Below are 24,157 nucleotides of genomic sequence, written 5' to 3' on the forward strand. Positions count from 1 at the left end.
TTCATCAATGCTGATATATTACCCCTCAATCCCATTCGCCTGCCCTATAACCTTTGATACCCTAATAATCAAGAACATATCAACCTCCATTTTAAATATACCCAATAACTTAGGCAACCACTCATGTTTAAAAAAATATATACCCCCCCACCCCCGGCCACAGACCCACTTTAAAACTTAGGTGGAACTTCCCAGTGGCCAACTATTCTCATTCCTATCCCCATTCCGAAATGTCATTCAGTAGCTATCTCCTCTGCTACGATGAGGCCTCCCTCAGGGTGGAGAAGCAGCACCTCATATTCCATCTAGGTAGCCTCCAACCTGATGACATCAACATCGATTTCTCCTTCTGGTAATTTTCCCCTCCCCCTTCCCTCTGCTTCTATTCCCCACTCTGCCGCCTATCTCTTCTCCTCACCTGCCTATCAAATCCCCCTAGTGCCCCTCCTCCTTGCCTTTCTCCGACAGTCCTCTCTCCTCTCCTATCAGATTCCTTCTTCTCCAGCCCTTAAGCTTTCCCAGCCAGTTGGCTTCACCTGTCACCTGGCTCTCCTCCTTCCCCTCCCCAACAACTTTTTTATTCAGCTTCCCCCTTCCTTTCCAGTCCTGATGAAGGGTCTCGGCCTGAAATATCGATGCTGCCTAACCTGCTGAGTTCCTCCAGCATTTTGTGTGCATTACTTCCCAGCTTATTCCTCTCCAGGGAAAAACTAGATGGAGAGGAGGCTCCTATAGTCCATTTAGAACAAACATGAAGAGGAATGTCTTTAGCCAGAGGGTGGTGAATCTGTAAAATTCATGGTCACAGATGGCTGTGGCCAGGTTTGATATATTATAGCAGAGTTTGATGGGTCCTTGAGTAATCAGGGCAAAGGTTATGGGGAGAAGGCAGGAGAATGGGGTTGGGAGGGTTAATAATTCAGCCATGATGGAATGGCAGAGCTGACTTGATGGACTGAATGGCCTAATGCTGATGCTCTGTCTTATGGTCTTATATCTGGCAACGTGTCAAGATTTTAACCTCCTCCTAGGTCAATCTAACCCTTCCCTCCCACAAAACCCTCCATTTTTCTATCATCCATCTGCCTCTACCACCACCTCCAGTAGCACATTCCACACATTTTTTTAAAATCCTACCTCTGACATCCACTATATTTCTCTCCAATCACCTTAAAATTATGTCGCTTCTTATTAGCCATTTCTGCCCCGGGGTGGGGAGAATCACTCACTATCCACTCAGTGTCTGCCTTTTATCATCTTGTACACCTCTATCAACTCCCCTTTCATCCCTCACTCCAAAGAGAAAAGCCTGCGCTCACTCAACCTATTGCAGGCGAGCATCCCATTCTACGGTGTTAAAACATGCCCTGCCTACCCAATCTCTCTCTGGAGCTTTGTTCTCCAGTCTGACCACCTCCTGGTAAATCTCTCCCATCCTGTACTGACCAGAAAGCCAAGGATGGGGGGGGGGCATCAGCACCTGGTGCCACTACCCACCCCACCCCTCACATTTGCTGTGGGATCCTCCTGTGCAGGGGACCCTTGGGCTTGGGCTTTCAGTAATAAACAACTCACCAGATGTTCACGAAGTCCTGGAATTCGTCACTGAAGACGCCCGATGGCAACTTAGGAGGTGGCTGTAATGAGAATGAACAATCAAATTACCCCAGAATCAGGGTTATTATCAGCGGCATATGTCATGACATTTGTTGTTTTGCATTAGCAGTACATAAAGTTACTATAAATTTCAACAACGTATTTGAAAATAAATAAATAGTACTAATAGTGAGGTAGCATTCCTGGGTTCACAGACCATTCAGGAATCGGATGGTGGAGGGGAAGGAGCTGTGTGGCTTCCAGCATTAACACGGATGGAGGAATCTATTACCCCCTACACCCAGGACACGCCCTCTCCTCATTACCATCAGGAGGAGGTACAGAAAACTGAAGATTCAATGATTCAGGAACAGCTTCTTCCCCTCCGCCGTTCAATTTCTGAATGGACATTGAACCCATGAACACTTCTCATTACCACCATCAATGAGGAGGTACAAGAGACTGAAGACACCCACTCGTGTTTTACACCTGATTTTGCAAAGACCCTTTGAAGGTGAATCTGCTGCAAATGATGAGAGGGGCTCATCTGGAGTAGAGCAGGCAAGGGACTGCAGACGTCACCTGATTGCAGTCCAGGCGGCCCCGCATCACAGCCCGAGATACAGGCAGCCCCCACGTCACAGCCCGAGGTACAGGCGGCCCCCACGTCACAGCCTGAGATACAGGCAGCCCCCAGTCACAGCCGACAATCCAGACGGCCCCACGTCACAGCCCGAGACACAGGCGGCCCCGCGTCACAGCCCGAGATACAGGCGGCCCCCAGTCACAGCCGACAATCCAGGCGGCCCCACGTCACAGCCCGAGATACAGGCGGCCCCGTGTCACAGCCTGATACAGGCGGCCCCGCGTCACAGCCGACAATCCAGGTGGCCCCTCGTCATAGCCCGAGATACAGGCGGCCCCCAGTCACAGCCGACAATCCAGACGGCCCCGCGTCACAGCCCGAGATACAGGCGGCCCCGCGTCACAGCCGACAATCCAGGCGGCCCCGCGTCACAGCCCGAGACACAGGCGGCCCCGCGTCACAGCCCGAGACACAGGCGGCCCCGCGTCACAGCCCGAGATACAGGCGGCCCCTAGTCACAGCCAACAATCCAGACGGCCCCGCGTCACAGCCCGAGATACAGGCGGCCCCGTGTCACAGCCTGATACAGGCGGCCCCCAGTCACAGCCGACAATCCAGACGGCCCCACGTCACAGTCCGAGATACAGGCGGCCCCTAGTCACAGCCGACAATCCAGACGGCCCCGCGTCACAGCCCGATACAGGCGGCCCCCAGTCACAGCCGACAATCCAGGCAGCCCCGTCACAGCCCGAGATACAGGCGGCCCCGTGTCACAGCCCGATACAGGCGGCCCCGCGTCACAGCCCGAGATACAGGCGGCCCCGTGTCACAGCCCGAGATACAGGCGGCCCTGCGTCACAGCCCGAGATACAGGCGGCCCGCGTCACAGCCGACAATCCAGGTGGCCCCTCGTCATAGCCCGAGATACAGGCGGCCCCGCGTCACAGCCGACAATCCAGGTGGCCCCTCATCACAGCCCAAGATACAGGCAGCCCCACGTCACAGCCTGAGATACAGGCGGCCCCCACATCACAGCCGCTTGGGTAACTGCGATTCACCCTTACAGACACCAACAATCTCCATGCAGTAAGATACAGAATAAATTTGCTACTATGGAACTTGTAGGAAGTAAATAAAGAAATGTATTTTTTCAACTCGCTGTGTGGGCTTCACAAAACAAAGTACAGAACTACATGCTGGAGTAACTCAGCAGGCCAAGCAGCATCTATGGAGAGGAATAAACAGTCAGCATTTTGAGCTCAAACTCTTCATCAGGGCTGGAAAAGAAGGGGAAAGAAAGCAGAAGGTGGCAGAGGGAGGTGAGGGGAGGGAGGACAAGCTGACAGGTGAGACCAGGAAAGGGAGACAGTGGGTCAGGGGGAGGGTTGAAATGAGAAGCTGGGAGTTGTTAGGTAGATGAGGGAACAGGGTGAAGGAGGAATTGGATAACTGCAATACTGACTACTTTTGTGGATTGTAATCCCTCCCCTGTGTTCATTTGTAAAAAAACAAGATCTGTTAGAGATCCTTAGCAGGTCACTGAGGCAGAGCGAGTGGCATATGAGGAGTGTTTGATGGCTCTGGGCCAGTACTCACTGGAGTTTAGAAAAATGAAGAGGGATCTCATTGAAACCTATTGAATACTGAAAGGTCGAGTCAGTGGTTCCCAACCCGGGGTCCACAGACCCCTTACCGAATGGCATAAAAACTGTTGGGAAGCCCTGGTGTAGATCAACAGTGAGAATCAGCTTTAATATCACCAGGATAATGCTGCGAATTTTGTTTTGTAGCAGTACATTGCAATACATAATTAAATTACAGTAAGAGATGTATTTATAAAACTAAATTCAATAAATCGTGTAAAACAAGAGCAACAGAAAGAAAAATGACTGTGACGGAGAGCACTATCAGGCTTGATGCCTTTCAAGAGTTCACCTTCTTGAAAGATGTTCTGATGTGGACGTGGAGTTTAGGACCAGAGGACACAGATAGAGTGGATGTGGAGAGGATGTTTCCTATAGTGGGGGAGTCTAGGACCAGAGGGCACAGATAGAGTGGATGTGGAGAGGATGTTTCCTATAGTGGGGGAGTCTAGGACTAGAGGACACAGATAGAGTGGATGTGGAGAGGATGTTTCCTATAGTGGGAGAGTCTAGGACCAGAGGGCACAGATAGAGTGGATGTGGAGAGGATGTTTCCTATAGTGGGGGAGTCTAGGACCAGAGAACACAGATACAGTGGATGAAGAGAGGATGTTTCCTATAGTGTGGGAGTTTAGGACCAGAGGACACAGATAGAGTGGATGTGGAGAGGATGTTTCCTCTCGTGGGGGAGTCTAGGACCAGAGGGCACAGATAGAGTGGATGTGGAGAGGATGTTTCCTATAGTGGGGGAGTCTAGGACCAGAGGACACAGATAGTGGATGTGGAGAGGATGTTTCCTATAGTGGGGGAGTCTAGGACCAGAGGACACAGATAGAGTGGATGTGGAGAGGATGTTTCCTATAGTGGGGGAGTCTAGGACCAGAGGACACAGATAGAGTGGATGTGGAGAGGATGTTTCCTATAGTGGGGGAGTCTAGGACCAGAGGACACAGAGTGGACATGGAGAGGATGTTTCCTATAGTGGGGGAGTCTAGGACCAGAGGGCACAGATAGAGTGAATGTGGAGAGGGTATTTCCTATAGTGGGGGAGCCTAGGACCAGAGGTGCACAGAGTGGACATGGAGAGGATGTTTCCTATAGTGGGGGAGTCTAGGACCAGAGGACACAGAGTGGACATGGAGAGGATGTTTCCTATAGTGGGGGAGTCTAGGACCAGAGGGCACAGCCTCAGAATAGAAATACATCCCCTTAAAATGAAATAAAGAGGAATTTCTTTAGCTAGAGGCTGGTAAATTCATTACCACAGATGGCTGTGGGGGCCATGTCATTTGGGTATATTTAAAGCAGAGGTTGATGGTTCTTGATTATTAACGGTGTCAAAGATTACGAGGAGAAGGCAGGAGAGTGAGAGGGATGATCAGCCATGATGGAATGGCAGTACAGACTTAATGAGCCAAATGGACTAATTCTGCTCCTATGTCTTATGGTTTTATGGAGTGTCTCGGGCAAGGACCTTTCACAGGGGCTACGCTACGGTCACAAAGCGCCGTCCAATCGGAGCACTCTCAGTGGAAAAGAGGCACAGTCACTGGCCTGGACAAAGACAACGTCACTCACCTCATTCACTATGTAATCCAACAGTTCAAATATTGCCATTGGAGGTCGACAGTCCAGACCAAAAGCTGCAAAGAGAAAGGATCAGCTTAAGGGCACTGGGTTATGGACATCCGAGTCCCAACTATTCTCGAAAGACTGGCTAAATTATCCGACCCACAGGCACATTGCACCTCCAGACACAACTAGACCAATGATACAGGCACACTGCACCACCAGACACAACCAAATCAACAATACAGGCATACTGCACCCCCCCAGACACAGCCAAATCAACAATACAGGCATACTGCACCCCCCCAGACACAGCCAAATCAACAATACAGGCATACTGCACCCCCCCCAGACACAGCCAAATCAACAATACAGGCATACTGCACCCCCCCCCCCAGACACAGCCAAATCAACAATACAGGCATACTGCACCCCCCCCAGACACAGCCAAATCAACAATACAGGCATACTGCACCCCCCCCAGACACAGCCAAATCAACAATTCAAGCATACTGCACCCCCCCACAGACACAGCCAAATCAACAATACAGGCATACTGCACCCCCCAGACACAACAACAGAAGTACACGCCATTCTCAGATTCTCCTCAATTCTAGTGTTATAGGTAACTCTATTTCCTAACACCAGTGCCACCGCCACCCACCAATTCCCCAACCACTGCAGGGCCTCTGTAGCTGATGGGATACAAATTCACATTCTAAACTCACAGCTCCCAGGACGCCCAGGCGGTCGACTGCTCTGCTCAGGGGATGCCGCGTCTTCGCCCATCTGACAGCCGAAAATTTGTTCAAGCTCTTTAGCATCAGGCGGAGGAATCGGGTAGCGGCCGATCGCCATCTCCACCAGGGACAACCCCATACTCCAGATGTCCGACTGAACAGAGTAGTGTGTTCCCTGGAGTCTTTCCGGCTGGCAGGCGAGCAGAAGGTGGATTCATTAATTCACACATAGATCGCAACACACAGGGGAAATGTGTCGTTTGCATTAACAACCAGCACAGTCCAAGACGTTCTGGGGGTAGCCCGCAAGCATTACCACAATTTTGCCACCAACACAGCCTGCCCACCATACTCAGAAAAACAAAACAGAAAACAAGCCCCCTCCCACCCACACGGACAGTCCTCCAGCTCCAGGCCAGGTTTCCAGCCCACGGCTTTCAGGCATTGACCTCCAGGCCTCTGCCCACCCATCGGGTTTCCACCTTCGGCATCAACACACAACACTGTAGGCTGGAGGTTGGCTTCCCTGTAACAACATCCACTCACGCAAATACTTACTCCAGAGTGGATGGGAGGGGTAACCATTCAGCCCATCTTTACCCTACCTGGTCTCCTAGCTCCTTAGAAACTCTCCCATTGCACTTAGTGGACGGGAGACGTTTCACTTCCCTCGTGTCTAAAGGCTGGAAGCAGCAGTAACGAGAGCAGGGTGATGGGGGCTGGAGGAACAAGTTGTCAGACTACAGGAAAATACCGAGAGGGGGAATGATTCTGGTGAGGGAGTTCTGCCGGGGACAGCACAGACCCAATGAGCTGAAGGGTGTCTTACACTGCAGCAAGCTTGACGTCATCCAGGACTCCAGTCCCTTGGAGTAGACAATTTCAGGGCAGCTCGATAGCCTCCATCAGAGACCCAGAACTTCCCCAACTACCCCCCCCCCCCCCACATCCCCTGGCCGAGAAACCCCAGTGGAAGCCCGTTCTGGTCCCTCAGTCCTCCATCTAAGGCGTCAGGTCCAGAAGAGCAGAGCAAACTTGGAAGGAACGAGGCACAACTTACAGACATGTAGGACCTGGTCCCAACAAACGAGTTGGCCATCGAGTCGATCAGCTGCCCACTGACCCCAAAGTCACACAGCTTGATTTCACCACGCGAATTCACCAGGATGTTCGACGGCTTCACGTCTGCAAAGAAACAACATTTAGAAGGTTCTAGAAGTGGATGTCATTGTACATTAGTTCAGTTTACAAAATTACTCTGGAAAAATGGCAGATGGAGTTTAATGCCGACAAGTGTGAGGTGTTGCACTTTGGGAGGACAAACCAAGGTAGCACATACACAGTAAATGGTAGGGTACTGAGGACAGCTGTAGAACAAAAGGACTGTAAGACACAGGAGCAGAATTAGGCCACTCAGCCCATTGAGTCTGCTCTGCCATTCTATCAAGGCTGATTTATCATCCCTCTCAAACCCATTCTCCTGCCTTCTCCCTGTAACGTTTGATGCCCTGACTGATCAAGAACTTGTTCACTCGGAGGGAACAAGTTGCCAGTGGAAGTGGTAGAAGGGGGTTTGATTTCAACATTTCAGAGAAATTTGGACAGGCACACGGATGGGAGAGGTGTGGAGAGTTGTGGTCCTGGTGCAGGCTGGTGGGACTAGGCAGAGTATTGGTTCACAAAGGGCTGGATGGACCAAAGGGTCTGTTTCTGTGCTGTTGTGCTGTCTGACTCTAACAAACAACGATGTGGCTCAGGGATTTTACATGAGAAAGCTCCTCAGCAGGACCAATATTCAATAACTTGTCACCATACCTCGGTGCATAATCTTGTGTTTCTCCCGCAGGTACGCCAGTCCCTTGTTAACCTGTGAGGGTGAAAAGCCTGGTTAACAACAGATGCAATACCTCAGATTGAGTGGCTGTGATCTGGACCACACTGTCCATTTACACTGTCCACACTTGTCAGGATGACAATCACCCCAGGAGTCCAGTTCTCTGGATGTTTCTGTACGTGTCAGCCTTTAGATCTGGCAACAGTTGCCCCAGGGGAAGGGTCCTTGCCTCAACTTGAGGCTTCAAGATCAAAGGTTATTTTTGTTTTTATTTAGTAACAAGGCCCTTTCACGCCAACGGGACACGATTATACCCACCAACTGGTACATCTTTGGACTGTGGGAGGAAACGAGCACCCGCAGGAAATCCACGCAGTCATGGGGAGAATGTACAAACTCCTTACGGACAGTGATGGGAATCGAACCTGGGTTGCTGGTGCTGTAATGTGTTACACTAACCACTGTGCTACTGTGCCAACCCACAAGATGACACGGCTGATTGACCTAATGTCCACCAGATCATCAACACAGGTTCAGTCAAGATATCTGGTCCTGTTTGTGCGGCGTTCGTGCATTCTCCCTGTGAATGCATCCCACCGGTACCCTTCTGCATCGCAAGGACATGTGGGTTCAAAGACTGACTGATGGCTGTGAATTGCCCTTGGTGTGTGAGCAAGTGATGGCATCTTAAGGAGGTGAGGGGTGGGAAGAATCAGTTATTGAGAGATAGTGGCTTTGTGAGCTAGCATGGATTTAAGGGGCCAAATAGCCTCTTATTGTGTTGCAAGGAGAAATAAGGAGATGCGACATTTTCAGGTGCACTATCAACATCAGCAAGCGCTGTCCATGGGGCAGGAGTGTCCACATTGTTATCTGCAACCAAGTCCAACCAAGACTGTGACCACCAGGAAGCAAAATTCAGCCACCATCCTGATATTCAGAGTACACATAGTCCAGAGAGTGCAGATCACTCAGACATCGGAAACAGCCATGCCACAGCTGAGGTGGATGGCTCCCCAGTTGTTCTGTACTGCCATCAACAATCATAGAAACATTGAAAATCTACAGCACATTTCTGGCCCTTCGGCCCACAATGTTGTGCTGACCATGTAACCTACTCTAGAAACTGCCTAGAATTTCCCTAGTGCATAACTCTCTATTTTTCTAAGCTCCATGTACCCAACAGTCTCTTAATCGACCCTACCACTGGCTCTACCACCTTCATTGGCAGTGTATTCCACACACTCACCACTCTGCGTAAAACTTCAACCCTGACATCCCCTCTGTACCTAAACTATGACCCCTCATGTTAGCCATTTCAGCCCTGGGAAAAGGCCTCTGACTATCCACACGATCAATGCCTCTCATCATCATATACACCTCTATCAGGTCACCTCTCCTCCTGTCACTCCAAGGAGAAAAGGCCAAGTTCACTCAACCTATTCTCTTAAGGCACACTCTCCAATCCAGGCAACATCCTTGAAAATCTCCTCTACACTCTGTGTAGTATCCACATCCTTCCTGTAGTGAGGTGAACACAGTACTCCAAGTGGGATCTAACTCAGGTCTGCAACATTACGTCATGGCTCTTGAACTCAATCTCACGGTTGATGAAAGCCAACACACCACACACCTTCTTAACAACTCTGTCAACCTGTGCAGAGGCTTTGAGTGTCCTATGGGTATAGACCCCAATATCTCACATCCTCCAAACTGCCAAGAGTCTTACCATTAATATTATATTCTGTCTTCAAATTTGACCTACCAAAATGAACCACTTCACACTAATCTGGGTTGAAATCCATCTGCCACTTCTCAGCCCAGTTCTGCATCCTATTGATGTCCCGATGTAACCTCTGACAACCCTCCACACTATCCACAACACCCCCAACTTTCGTGTCATCAGCAAACTTACTAACCCACCCTTCTACTTCCTCATCCAGGTCATTTATAAAAATCACGAAGAGAAGGGGACCCAGAACAGATACCCGAGGCACACCACTGGTCACCAACCTCCATGCAGAATACGAACCATCTACAACCACCCTTTGCCTTCTGCGGGCAAGCCAGTTCTGGATCTTCAAAGCAAGGCCTCCTTGGATCCCAAGCCTCCTTACTTTCCCAATGAGCCTTGCATGGGAATCTTATCAAATGCCTTGTTGAAATCCACATACATTACATCCACTGCTCTTCTGCTCTTCCCAGACCATCTAACACCTTGAGTCCTAATTCACTGTTCACCTGACACTCGACTGGCCTGGCTGTATGTTACCATCACAGCACCACTATCAATGCCACCCTCTACCACATCTCCTCCATTTCATACACATTTGCCCTTACCACAACCTCTGGTCGCCATAACAGTGACTGTCTTATCTATTGTCCTACGAGCCTCCATACTGTGCCCAGGGAACCCTACCACTAAGCACATTTCCCTCCAACCCCCTCTCACTTTAGCTTTCCTCAGAGATCACTCTATGTGACTCCCTCTCCACCCCCGCTGATCTCCCTCCAGGCAGGGTAAGTGCCACACCTGCCCCTTCACCCCCTCCCTCACCACCAATTAGACCCTTTTCAAGGTGAGTCAACACTTCATCCATGAGCCTGTCAGGATCGCCTACTGTATCCAGTGCTCCCAGAGCAGCCTCTCCAACACTGCAGAGATCGGACGCTGGTTCTATCTGCCGCAAGAGGCAGGATTTCCCACTGGCCACTCATTTCAACTGAACATCCCATTCAGATTCCAACAACTCTGCCCATGGCCCCCTCTACTGCCACAATGAGGCCACTCTCAGCTTTGAGGGTCAACACCTCACATTCTCTGGGCAGCCTCCAAACTGACAACATGAACATTGATTTCTACAACTCCCAGTGATTTCACCCCTCCACCCTTCTTTTTCCATTCCCTTTTCTGGCTCCCCTCTCACCTGCCCATCACCTCCCCTGGTTCTCCTCCTCCTCCTCCCTTTTCTTCCATGATCCACTCTCTTCCCCTATCAGATTCCTTCTTCTACAGAGATTTACCTCTTCCACCTATCACCTCCCAGCTTCTTACTTCATCCTCCCTGCCCCCACTTACCCACCTGGTCTCATCTATCACCTGCCAGCTTGTACCCCTGCCCCTCCCCCCACCGCTGTATTCTGGCTTCTGCCCCCTTCCATTCCCGTCCTGATGAAGGGTCTTGGCCCAAAACCTGGACACAGATGCTGCCTGACCTGCTGAGTTCCTCCAGCACTGTGTGTGTGTTGCTCAGAATTTCCAACATTAGCATAGTGTCGTGTGAATGACTGGGTTACAGGGCAGTCCTGCCTATACAGCAGAACAGATGTCTATCCGGGCAGGGCCACAGACAGAAAATATCTCTGTTACACAGCACCCAGCAAGAGTATCACACACCCCTGAGGCTATCCAGGCAGTCCCTGGGTTACGTACGAGTTCCGTTCCTGAGGCCGTCTTTAAGTCGGATTTGGACGCAAGTCGGAGCAAGTACATCCTGTATTATTTAGCGTCAGTTTGTCAAACGTTTGTCTCAGTATATAGTATATATTTTACCATTCTATGCATATAAAACATATATATTCCAATAATTAAACCGCTGCGTTGCTTAGTAATAATTGTAGCTTTCATCGGGGCAGGACCTTTCACATGCTCCATTATTCTCACTTCATCTGTTATCCTTTAAAATTGTTCCGATTGTTGACAGACTGTAGCCTAAAGCTTTTCCAATGACCGATGGTGTTTCACCTCTTTCCAAACACTATTATTTCCACTATATTTTCAATTGCGATCGCTTCCCATCAATGGGACAGAAACACTGCGGGCACCGGGTCCCAACCCCCGCCGGCTCCCAAGGTCCGCTGGGTCCTAAGGACCACCGCACACCGTCAATGGAACAGAAACACTGCGGGCACCGGGTCCCAACCCCCGCCGGCTCCCAAGGTCCGCTGGGTCCTAAGGAACACCGCACACCGTCAATGGAACAGAAACACTGCGGGCGGCGGGTCCCGACCTCCGCCGGCTCCCGAGATCCGCTGGGTCATAAGGAACACCGCACACCGTCAATGGAACAGAAACACTGCCGGTGGCGGGTCCCGACCCCCGCCGGCTCCCGAGATCCGCTGGGTCATAAGGAACACCGCACACCGTCAATGGAACAGAAACACTGCCGGTGGCGGGTCCCGACCTCCGCCGGCTCCCGAGGTCCGCTGGGTCCTAAGGACCACCGCACTGAGACAGGCTAAATGGGACAAGTGGGGGCTGTGCTGAGTTTGAGTATTTGATCCTCCACAATATTCCGCGTTGGTATTTAAACTGGAGGTGGCAGTGTTTTTTTTTTTTACGAGGTCGAGTTGCAAGCTCGACATCAACCCGGCACGGATGGTACTGGAGTCACTGGATCGACATCAACCCGGCACAGGAGCAGTATGTCACTGGATTGAACTCGCTGATCTCACTGTGCCACCAGCCGACTGGAACGGTGGGTGGGGGGGGGGGGTCAGGGTGAATCATACTAAGAAAAATTTAAGTCAAATACAAAGTTAAACACTCAACACAGTGTCAATGGCAACGACTTAAAACTGCAGACAGCATCGCAATCCGTTTTAAAATGGCAGACGGCGTTCTCTTTCCTTGGTCCGTAAGTCGGAAGTTCGTAACTCGGGGACTACCTGTACTGTACCTATTTCTGTAACATAACATATAGAGCACCATCTATACAGCAATGCATTATGGGTATCATGTCTGCCATTCATATATCATATCCCGAGAGCAGCTGGCAGCATAATAGGTGGTGAAAACTGACCATGGATGCTGCTCGCCTTCCCAGAATTAGCAATACCATTCAGTTACTGGAGCAATACACCCCTGTGCTGATGAGCTATACTTACAGCTATGCTCACTTTGCCCAGGACCTGCTCCGTAATTCTTCCTGCCTTTTTCAGCACTTGATCCAATGATCCGCCATCCTAGTGGGGAAGTAAACACGGTAACTGGTCAGAGTGAGCTAAAGAGTTTCATAACCTGGTGACCTAACACACAGTGTTCTACATCACGTGGGTCAGCAGGGGCAATGACAATGTGATCGAACATTCCCATGCGCTTCATTCAAAGTTCCAATTAGCTTTCTTATTATTTATGTATTTTAGTAATACTTCATTAAAACAGTAAACTTATTGTGGACCATTCAGAAACTCTTGTAAAAAGTTCCTTTTACTATGAAATATGGTGCACGTTGAGAACCGCTGCTCTAACCTCCCCTGGACTGAACATAAAGCACAGTACAGGCCCTTCTGCCCACCTTTTAACCTGTGCTAACCCTTCCATTATTCCACAACATAGGAACAGAATTAAACCAGTCAGCCCATCCAGACAGCTCTGCTGTACTGTAACTTATTATCCCTCTCAATCCCATTCTCCTGCCTTCTCACCATAACCTTTCACGCACCTTCCCTCCCACGTATCCCTCCTTTTCCTATTGTCCATGTGTCAATCCAAGTGTTTCTTCAATGCCCCTAATCTATCTGCCTCTATCACCACCCAACAGTGCATTCCACACACCCACCACGCTCAGTGTACAAAAACTGCCTCTGACATCCCCTTATACTTCCCTTCAAGAACCTTAAGATTATTGCCCTTTGTATTAGCCATTTCTACCCTGGGAATGAAGTAGATGTGCACTCAATCTGTGCCTCTAATCATCTTATACGCTCCTGTCAAGTCACCTCTCATCCCCCTTCACTCCAGAGAGAAAAGCCCTAGTTTGGTCAACCCATCCTCATAAGACATGCTCTCTAATCCAGGCAGCAATCTGGTAAATCTCCTCTGAACCCTCTCTAAAGCTTCCACATCTTTCCTATTACGAGGTGACCAGATCTGAACACAGTATTCCAAGTGTGGTCTAACCAGGGTTTTACAGAACTGCAACATTACTTCGTGGCTCTTGATCTCAATTCCCCAACCAATGAAGGCCAGCACTCCACACACCTCCTTAACCACCCCATCAACTTGCCCTTCTCATCTTTGTAGACCAGAAATCACCGAATCCAGTTCACAGATTACTCAATTTAAAAAAAACTTAATTTTTCCATGTTAGGGACAGAGTGAGAAATGGAATGCACAGCTTTATACCCAGAGGATGAGAATAAGCGTTACTATTCTGCAGATAGAGGGCTGGTCAGACCCATTCCAGCAGAGGACAATTCTGACAGTATACATTGGGAAGGGCAGTGGCCTCAGAAGATAAAAAGCTGGAGGGAAAGGTGAGCGGACTAACCTTTTGAATCACTGTTCCAAAAGAGCTGGCACAGCCCATGATGGGCTGAATGGGCTCTTCTTATCTACCTGCCTGAAAATTCCATTGTATCTATAAAAGGGAAACAGCTGAGGGACAAGACCATAAGACATAGGAGCAGAATTAGGTTTGAGTATTGAGTTGGCTCCACCATTCCATTGTAGCTGATATATTATCTCTCTCACCTCAACTCTCCTGCCTTCTCCCTGTGAATCAAGAACCTGTCAACCTCCAATTTAAATCTACCCAATGACTTGGCCTCCACAGCTCTGTGACAAGTAGGACTTGAGCAGGAAGGTTTAGCAGAGACTAGACGGGCGGGCAGGTGGCCTCCTTCTGTGTCGTGGAGCTCTGTAAGTCTAAGGTAGCTACTGAACAGAGTGCAGAGACAGGGACTTGTGACCGAAGGAGGAGGAAAGAGCTGGCCGCCGCTCCCTGTGCCCAGCTGACTTAGTCACACACGAGATGCCTTCACTTCCGTACCATGTGCTCCATGCAGATGCTAATCTCGCCGTCGCTGTAGAAAGCTCCGTAGAATCCCACGATATAGGGAGAATTACATTCATGGAGCACCTGCAGCTCTCGGATAATCTGGTTCCGAATGGCTGGCTTGATCTCCAGGTGGATCAGCTGTGAAGAGAAAGTGTTCACTTTATTTATTTATTTATTCATTTAGCAATACCGCACAGAGTCACCCTTCCCGCCCCAGCAAACCCTGACAAACCCGATCGTCGTGGGACAATTAACCTGCCTGATACGGCTTTAGACTGTGGGAGGAAACTGGAGGACTCACAGATTCCACAGGGAGGATGCACAGAGACACTTTACAGACAGCGCCAGAATTGGACTCCAAACTCTGGCCCGAGCTATAAAAACAGAGCACTAACGACTACGTTACCGTGACACCCAAAGCAGCAGCAGAAGAGCACACTGTGTACCACTCCTGTGAACACTTCATTAGATACACTCCTGTTCCTAACAAAGTGGTCACTGATCGTACGTCCCACCAGTCTGTGCCGGAACCCCCACCCTTCATCGCCATGTCTTTTTACAGAGGTGGATGAGCTTTATTTATCACCCTCTCAGAGAGAACATACAAAGACCTCACAGACATCGGCCGGAGTATCTGGCGACACTTGCAGGCTGCCAGTTATCACAGACCACGCACACGTTTCAATGTATGTGTCACAAATAAATAAATCTGAACTTGCTGCCTGTTCACCCTCACTGAGGAGCTAATCGTCAGGAAAGAGCGAGCAGTCTGGCAGAACAGGAAGGGAGGGAGGAAGATTTTACCTTCCGGGCCATGATTAGGCCGGACGGTTTGTGGGAGACCTTGAAGACGACTCCGCCATTGCCCGCGCCCAGCTCTGAGATCTTCTCAAAGTCGTCATCCTTTAGCTCGCCGACCTTCTGCTTCTGAGTTAGGAAGGCCTCCAGCCTCTTCCGCTGCTGCTCGTCAAGCTCGAGCTCCTCCAACTTCTTCTGCAGAGCCTCCAAATTTGTCCTATAACGTGTAGAAAAAAGAGCTTTACTAAGAAGGTGAAAGGTTAAATATTAGCATTAGTCGTCACACACATTGAAACTTGGCTCTGATCTTGATCCGTTAGGGAAGTGGGCCAAGGAGCAGCAAATGGATCTCAATGCAGATGTAAGGAGATGCATTCTGGAATGTCAAACCAGCTTTGGACTTGTACTATGAAGATAAAGATACCTTTATTAGTCAGATGTACATCAAAAAATACGTGAAATCGGCTAATTGGCGAAGATGCTTATTTGGGGCAATGTTTAAAGAACAAAACTAATTGGGAAAATAGCTGGGGTTCCTTTTGTCTATTTGGGACCCAACACCACTCAACTCAGGCAGGAGGCTGCTGCTGAACAGTTGGTAACTAGCATCAGTCTCGTGCACATAATGTGGCTGACACTACGCCATACTTAGAGTAAACTGTTTTTAAACAATGTCTCTTGTGTGTGTTCGTTGTGTTCACAAAGCAGTGATTTTTGTCACTTATAGTTGGCAAGAAATAAGCAGTCAGACAATTCAGAACTATTTTCCTCAATGTGGTTTCAGCATTCAGGCTTGGAGATGCCAGAAACGGCCAGGAGTGAAAATGAAACGATTTCACTACTTCAACAAGTTAGGAGCTATGAAGCATTTTAAGGTATTGACAATCATCTTGAATATTTCAATGAAAATGAAGATTTGGAGGATGCAATCATCGGAAGCATTGTATGAAGGCAGTCCATTATCTACACCAGGTGTCTGCATTGATTTTGTTCATTTACAGTCAGTCAGAAGATCTCGGCTGATAACTATTAGGAACCAATATAGTACTGTAGTACTATTGGTGGTGTTCCTGTTTGTTCTATATAATTTGTTACACAGTTTGTCTTTTTTATACATTTTTAACTATTTCCTTGACACTTCAGCAAATTGGAGCTGCTGCTTTAATGGGCCAAAAGTACTGGTACTGATGCGTCCCAATTAATTGGAATAAACTGTACGTCGTTGCAGGAGAGGCGAGGAGAATGGCCGAGGACTGAGATCAGGATCAGGAGCCGACGTCTGGGTGATGATTCAATCATAACACCAGAAAAGAATTCTCTTTCCTTGTATCATATTGTCATTGTATGCTTAATTTTGCACTGTATTAATGTTCCTCATTTTGATCTGGGGTTTTTCAATTTGTTGTTATGTAGAAAATGTATAAAAAAAAAACAATTTTAAAATAAATAAATAAATAAATAAATAAATAATGACACCAGAAAAGGATGAAATTTCAAGGCTGAGAGGAATTCCTGGGAAAGATAGATGAGATTGATTGGAGAGCTATTGCAAATTTTTTGAAAACACACACACCCAAGTACAGAGGGCCTCCTGTGCAACTCCACTGATACTGGAATAACAAATCAATGTCACACTTTTGAGCAACATCACTCACTGGAGTACGTTCACACAGACCAGGGAACAGAACAGAAACTACAGGCTGTGCTCAGCAACAAGAGATTTGGCTCTGAGAGCAAAGGCTGGGCTTTGTAAAGTGGAGGGACTGGGGAGGAGGGTGCCAGAGTTTTTATTATGTACTGCATTGCTGTCACAAAACAACACGTTTCACAACATATGCCAGTGCTATTGAACCTGGCTCTGATCTGAGGGAGGCCATTCAGCCCCTCAAGCTTGCTCCACGATGAATGGAAGGCGGCAAGAGAATGGGGTTGTGGGGATGGGGGAAGAATAACAGGTCTGCCATGATGGAATGGCTGAGCAGACTCTCTGGGCAAAATGGCTTAATTCTGCCTTACAATGATGGCTGAACCGCTCAGGGCCTTTCACATATAAATGCTCCAGTCAGTCAGGTTCAAGGGTTTGATGTCCCTGTGTGAGATCTAACAAAGCACAGGCACAACAACACTAAAATGGCCCACAGTAAGAGCTTCAGGTAATAAGCAGGGACTGGTAATATCACTGCTGTAATATCTAATAGGAACAGCAGGTGGCAGTGTCTCTAACACCATCCATACAAAAAGGGATTTCCATGACAAACTATCTCAAATAGAGTGTATTGAAAATTGTTTTATGTTATTTCCAGCACACAAGTGTAAAGGAAAATGAAATAATTGTTTCTCTGGATCCAATGCAGCACAAAAAAATCAAAAAATAATTAACACAATAAATATAAATACATAAGATAGTTTATAGACATAGACTGATTGTATTTCCATAGAGTGACACTAGGCTGCACATGAAGTGATTTGATGGGAAATTATAAAGTACTAGTGGGTTGGTGGGTGGAGGTGTTGACCAGCCTCACTACTTGGGGAAAGTAACTGTTTCTGAGTCTGTAGGTCCTGGTGGGATGCTACATAGCCTTTTCCCTGATGGGAGTGGGACAAACAGTCCATGGGCAGTGATGTTCATGATGTTCCTGGCCCTTTACCAGCACCTTTCTGTACACATGTCCCTGGTGGTGGGTAGGCTGGTGTCGGAGATGCGTTAGGCAGATTTGACTACCTGCTGTTGAGCTCCGTCTGCCACAGTGCAGCTTCTGCACAGGTGCAATGACAGACCGACTTACAGCATCGCAGGCAGAGCGTCAGATAAACAGCTTTCCCGAGAAAAAATAAACGATATCGTTTTTACAAGAAAAAACTCCAGTACAAAATGATCAATGTGTTCACAGTACTGCTAAATTGACTAGGGCTTTGCCAGCTTGTTCAGGAAAGAAATGGTTGAAGGGAAGCGGCTGTTTTTGAACCTGGTGGTGTGGGACTTCAGCCCCCTCCTGGTCCAATACAAAACACAGTAAAACCAAAATACACTTCTGTTCAGGGATTGTGCAGATCCAGAGCAACACACACGAAATGTTGGAGCGACTCAGCAGGTCAGGCAGCATCCATGGAGAGAATAAACACTCAGTGTTGCAGGCTGAGACCCTTCATCAGGACTGGAAAGGATGGGGGATGAAGCCAGAATAAGAAGGTGGGGAGAGGGGAAGGTGCTGGCAGGTGACGGGTGAGACCAATGGACGGGGAAGGTAGGTAAATGGATGAAGTAAGAAGCTGGGAAGTGAAGAGGTGAAGGAGAACCTGTTAGCAGAGGCGAGTGGACCACAGAGGAAAGGGGGAGGAGGAGGGGAACCAGCTGATGATGACTGATTTACAATTTTATTTACAGATACAACGCCAAATGGCTCTTTGAGCAATGACACTCCCAATTTAACCCCTGCCTATCCAACAGGACAATAAACAATGAACCATTAACCTACCAACCAGGACGCCTTTGGACTGCAGAAGGGAACCAGAACATGCACCCAGAGAAAGCCCACGTGGTCACGGGGAGAATGTACAAATTCTATACAAACGGTGGCAGGAACTGAACCCAGGTCATTGGCACAGTAAAGCGCTGTGCTACCTAGCTGCCCAGATGAGGGGAAGTGAAGGGGAAAGAGGGGAAACAGAGTGGGGAATGGAAAAAGAGAAATGGGGAAGTGGAGAAGTTGGTGTTCACCCCGCCCATCTGGTTGGAGACCACCCAAACGGAACGTACCCCTACAGCCTGCGTTTTGGCCTCACTGTGGTCATAGACCAACATATCAGAATGGGAATGGGAAGTTGAGTGGGAATGGGTGGCTTCCAGGAGAGGAAGCTGAGATTTTGCTGAGAGGACCAGGATGAAGTCAGGCTCCTGGAATCCAATCCAGGCTCTGGCTGAAAGCAGCAGCTGTGCTCATCGAGATCTCGTCTCATGGGAAGTGATTCATTCATTTCCTCACACTCTCTGACTCAGACTTCTCTCTCAAACTCCTTACTCAACTTCCAACGCACACCCCACCGCTCCCTCCTGAGGTGGCTTCCCAGCAACTCAACTACCTGTGGAAAAACTCTAATCCTTTGTTCAGAATCCTTGTGTCAACCATGGCAAATGCCCCTCATGGGAAGAAGGCCAATTCCACTGGCACATCCATTCAAATCCAGCCAGACCGCGATCCAAGCCAAACAAATCTCCCTGCCTGGGACAGGAACCCATGCAGGCTACTGGTGGTGTGGACAAGTCACACCTGATCTCCACTGTAACTGGTAAAGAAGCTGATGATATCTCCATTGTTGTGGTACCTTTCATAATTCAGGACTTTCCCAGCGATAACCAGATGTTGGCTGAAATTCAACTTGGATTGAATTCAACATGGATGAATATTGGTTTGTGTTCAGGAAGAGCTGAACAAGCTTGGGCTTTTGTCTTCATGAGAGTTGATTTGATAGAAGTTTAAGTGATTAGAGACATAAATCATGTGGATAGCCAGAGACCATATCCCAGGGTGGAAATAGCTAATATGCGGGGGCATAATTTTAAATTGATAGGAGGAAAGTGGGGGGTGATGTCACCTCTCCACACAGAGAGTGGTGGATATGTGGAATGCACTGCCAGGGATGCTGGTAGAGGCAGGTACGTTAGAGACATTTAAGAGACTCTTGGACAGGCACACAGAAGGCTGAGTGTGAAGGAAGGGTTACAGTGATCTTGCAGTAGGTTATAAGGTCTGCCTGACATTGTGGGCCAAAGAGCTTGTACTGTGCTGTATAATCGTTATCATAGGTGAGCTCACCAGCTGCTTGCTTTTCTGATAACACCCTGGGACTTCTACGTCCAAATCGAGGGTGCAAGTGGGTCCTGCAGATAATGCCTCATGCCAGACGGAACAACTCCCCCCCCCACAGCCAGGAGGCTGCCCTACTCCACATACACAAGGCTCCGATGGGTTCTGAACACACGATTGGTGAGGCTGGGAACGCTGCCCACTGACCACAGCCAAACCCTCCCTGACACCGGGCAGCTCAGCTGGGATTGGCTCTAGGCCAACAAGCTTCGGTGTGCTAAATTACACCTCACTCATTCGGGCTCCTCAGACTGAATGACAAGAACCTCAGGTCTGGGGTCACTGGCACAATTCCCTGGGGTAGGTAGCCCCCGATATCTGTGCTTTGTAGCAAGCTGAGAATACCTGGACAAGAGCCAGCAATATCTGTAGCACTGGATGTTCTTGGGGTTTTCTGACCGCCAGATTACCATGGTAACAATGCACTGGACTGTGGATTGCTACGCTCCCGTGTGCACACACGCACACTGAACTGCTCCTTCTCCATGTGCGGGCGGTGCAGTGAGCAGTGATTAGCTTCAATGACTGCCAATCACAGGGGTCAAGGGGCTTCCGACACCGGCCTCATGGCTGACTGCATTCCTTCGATGGGTGAAGAGTTCAAGTTGTCACAGGGAGAATGTCAGCGGTGAGAATTGAACCCGGATTGGTGACGCTATGAATCATTACGCTAACCTCTATTCTACTCGGGGTTCACGTCCATCGATTCTCAAAGCTGCCGTGCAAGTTGGCAGGGTGGTTAAGAAGGTGTGTGGTGTGTTGAGAGATAACATTGTAACTCTATAAAACCCTGGTTAGGCCACGCTTGGAATACCGTGTTCAGTTCTGGTCACCTCATTATCGGAAGGATGTGGAAGCTTCAGAGAGGGTGCAGAGGACATTTACTAGGATGCTACCTGGATTAGAGAGCGTGTCTAATGAGGATAGGTTGAGCAAGCTAGGGCTCTTCTCTTTGGAGTGAAGGAGGATGAGAGGAGACTTGATAGGGGGTACAAGATGATTAAAGGAATAGATAGAGGGATTTTTTCCCCCAGGGCTGCAATTGCTAATACAAGGGAGCGTAATTTTAAGGTGATTGGAGGGAAATGTCAGAGGTTGGCTTAAGTGCGTGGAAAACACTGCCAAGGTGGTGGTCAAGGCTGATGCATTAGGGACATTTAAGAGACTCTTAAAATAGGTACATGGATGACAGAGAAATGGAGAGTTATGTAAGGGGGAGGTTAGATTGATCTTGGAGTGGGTTGAAAGGTCAACACAACATTGTGGGCTGAAGGGCCTGTACTGGTCTACATTCTATGAGACCATAAGACATTGGATCAGATTTAGGCCACTCAGCCCATTGAATCTGCTCTGCCATTCCATCATGGCTGATTTATCATCCCTCTCAACCCTGTTCCCCATAATCTCCCTTCTCCCCATAATCTTTGACTCTCTAATAAAGACCCTATCAACCTCTGCTTTAAATATACCCAACAGCCTGGCCTCCACAGCATCTGTGGCAATGAATTCCACAGATTCGCCACCTTCTGGATAAAAAAATTCCTACTCATTTCTGTTGAAACCCTTCTAGTCCGAGACTCGCCCACCATGTTTAGCTCAAAGTGGCAACTGGAATCTTCCTCCCTAGAGATTCTTTGAGTGTGGGCCTCCGAATGTGAAACAACCCTCCCAAATGGAGTGCGATGTCTGTCAGTATTTGTGCTGAAAAGGCTTGGAGATCTGCCTTTCCTCGACCGTCCTTTCCACAGGCAGCTTCCAGCTGTTCAGGACACTTGCTGTGTTAAATGGGCCTTGACAAGTCGTTGATAAATGAATAATTTGCCCACTGATCTGTGCAGTGGGTTGATCTGTGCAGTCACTGTTGTGGCTAATTATTTTCCAGTAGACGTTGCAACTTTTTGCAGTTTATCGGAGAGCTCGGAGATGTTGATGCAATTCCATTTCTGACAGCAATGGGCCGTGTGTTTTCAGGGCTGGTGTTTGTGTAGATTACTTGCATTCTTTAGACTGCCCAGAGGGAACGAGGTCTGTGCAGACAGGGTGGATCAGTGCAGACTGACTGGCTACATAAACACCAGGGATCCTGCAGAACACCACACACAGAAAACGCTGCAGCAACACAGGAGGTCGAGCAGCATCTATGGAGGGGAATAGCAGTTGACGTTTCATGGGTCCTGATGAAGGGTTTTGGCCCAAAACTCTCTATCCCTCTCCACAGATGCTGCCTGACCTGCTGAGTTCCTCCAGCGTTTCTGTGTGCTGCTCACAGACTGACGCTCATTACCCACGAAAACCACAGCACAGTCTGACCCATCCTTCAGGAAGCCATTTCTGACAGAAACTCGAGCAAGTCAACAGGTTCCCTTTTTAGAACAAAACATGGGCACAGACAGTTGCAGGCAGAGTTCAGTGGAGCAGTAGCTGATCAGTTTTCAGTTACCTGCTGGGCGCCCATGACAGAGGGACACACTTGCACAGACACCCCATCGCTCTCAACAGCCTCATTTTAAATCGGACAGCTGCTGTGAACCGTTTCTCTCCACACAACCATGCACTTTTCTCAGAGTTGCCATCAGCAAGGTGGTACAGGAGCCTCAAAGCCCGTGCCACTAGGTTCAGAAACCGTTACTATCAGATTCTCAAACCGGAGGGGGTAACTTCACTCAGTGTCACTCCCCCATCACTGAACTGTTCCCACAATCAATGGACTCACTTGGCATGTAGCCAAATGGCTAAGGCATTGGTCTAGTGATCTGTAGATAGATCACTAGTTCAAGCCTCAGCTAAGGCAGCGTGTTGTCCTTGAGCAAGGGATTTAACCACAAATTGCTCTGCGATGACACTGGTGCCAAGCTGTATCAGCCTAATGCCCTTCCCTTGGACAACACTGGTGGCATGGAGAGGGGAGACTTGCAGCATGGGCAACTGCCAGTCTCCCATACAACCCTGCCCAGGCCTCAGTCAACATCAAAGTCGATAGACAGCTGAAGAAGAGAAGAAGAAGGACTCTTCATCTCATGTTATCGATATTTATTGCTCATCTATTTATTTATTATTACTACTAGAATTTTATTTTTTTCTTTCTTTCTGTATTTGCCCCATGGTTTTCTGTCTTGAGTGAGTGGTCTTTCATTGTGTTTCTTGCACTTCCTGTGAATGCCCACAAGAAAATGAGTCCTGGGTTGTAGATGGTGACATGCATGTACTTTGATAATAAATTTACTCTGAACTGCAGACAAATCAAAGTGCTTTGCATTTCCCTGCAAAATAAAGCCACTGTTGTGACAGAGCAAACACAGCCATCGATTTACACACCGGACAAGCTCTCACATTGGTAATGAACTACGTGACTCGATGCCAGGCTGCTGTTTGTTGATCACAGCTCAGCATTCAACACCATCATCCCCTCAGTATCAGCAAAAAGATCTGGAACCTGCGCCTCCGACTCCCTCTGCAACTGGGTGCCCGACTCCCACAGTCAGCGTGGATCAGAAATGACATCTCCTCACCGCTGACAAGGACGTGTGCCCAACTCTCTCTACGCTCGTGACCGAGAAGCCGGACACAGCCCATCTATAAATTTGCCACTGATACAACAGTTGTCGGCAGAATCCCAGATAGTGACAAGGAGACATATAGAAGTGAGATAGGCTGGCGGATGAAGGGTCTCAGTGTTCACTCCTTTCCATAGATGCTGCCTGGCATGCTGAGTTCCTCCACCATTTTGTGTGTGTGGCTCGG

General features: G+C 48.7%; 1 protein-coding gene across 1 annotated transcript in view; it reads right to left on the minus strand.

The window, feature by feature from the left end:
* Positions 1-24,157, minus strand: part of map2k1 (mitogen-activated protein kinase kinase 1) — a 43,671-nt gene that overhangs the window by 3,452 nt on the left and 16,062 nt on the right. Inside the window, exons 2-9 of the mRNA XM_059953073.1 lie at positions 15,555-15,765; positions 14,742-14,888; positions 12,856-12,933; positions 7,950-8,001; positions 7,195-7,319; positions 6,123-6,324; positions 5,404-5,468; positions 1,576-1,637 (exon numbers count right to left, since the gene is read on the minus strand). Coding sequence (XP_059809056.1) covers positions 1,576-1,637; positions 5,404-5,468; positions 6,123-6,324; positions 7,195-7,319; positions 7,950-8,001; positions 12,856-12,933; positions 14,742-14,888; positions 15,555-15,765 — 942 coding nt within the window. The remainder of the gene's footprint in view (positions 1-1,575; positions 1,638-5,403; positions 5,469-6,122; positions 6,325-7,194; positions 7,320-7,949; positions 8,002-12,855; positions 12,934-14,741; positions 14,889-15,554; positions 15,766-24,157) is intronic.

The sequence above is a fragment of the Hypanus sabinus genome, chromosome 28 (assembly GCF_030144855.1).
Source record: "Hypanus sabinus isolate sHypSab1 chromosome 28, sHypSab1.hap1, whole genome shotgun sequence".
NCBI lineage: Eukaryota > Metazoa > Chordata > Chondrichthyes > Myliobatiformes > Dasyatidae > Hypanus > Hypanus sabinus.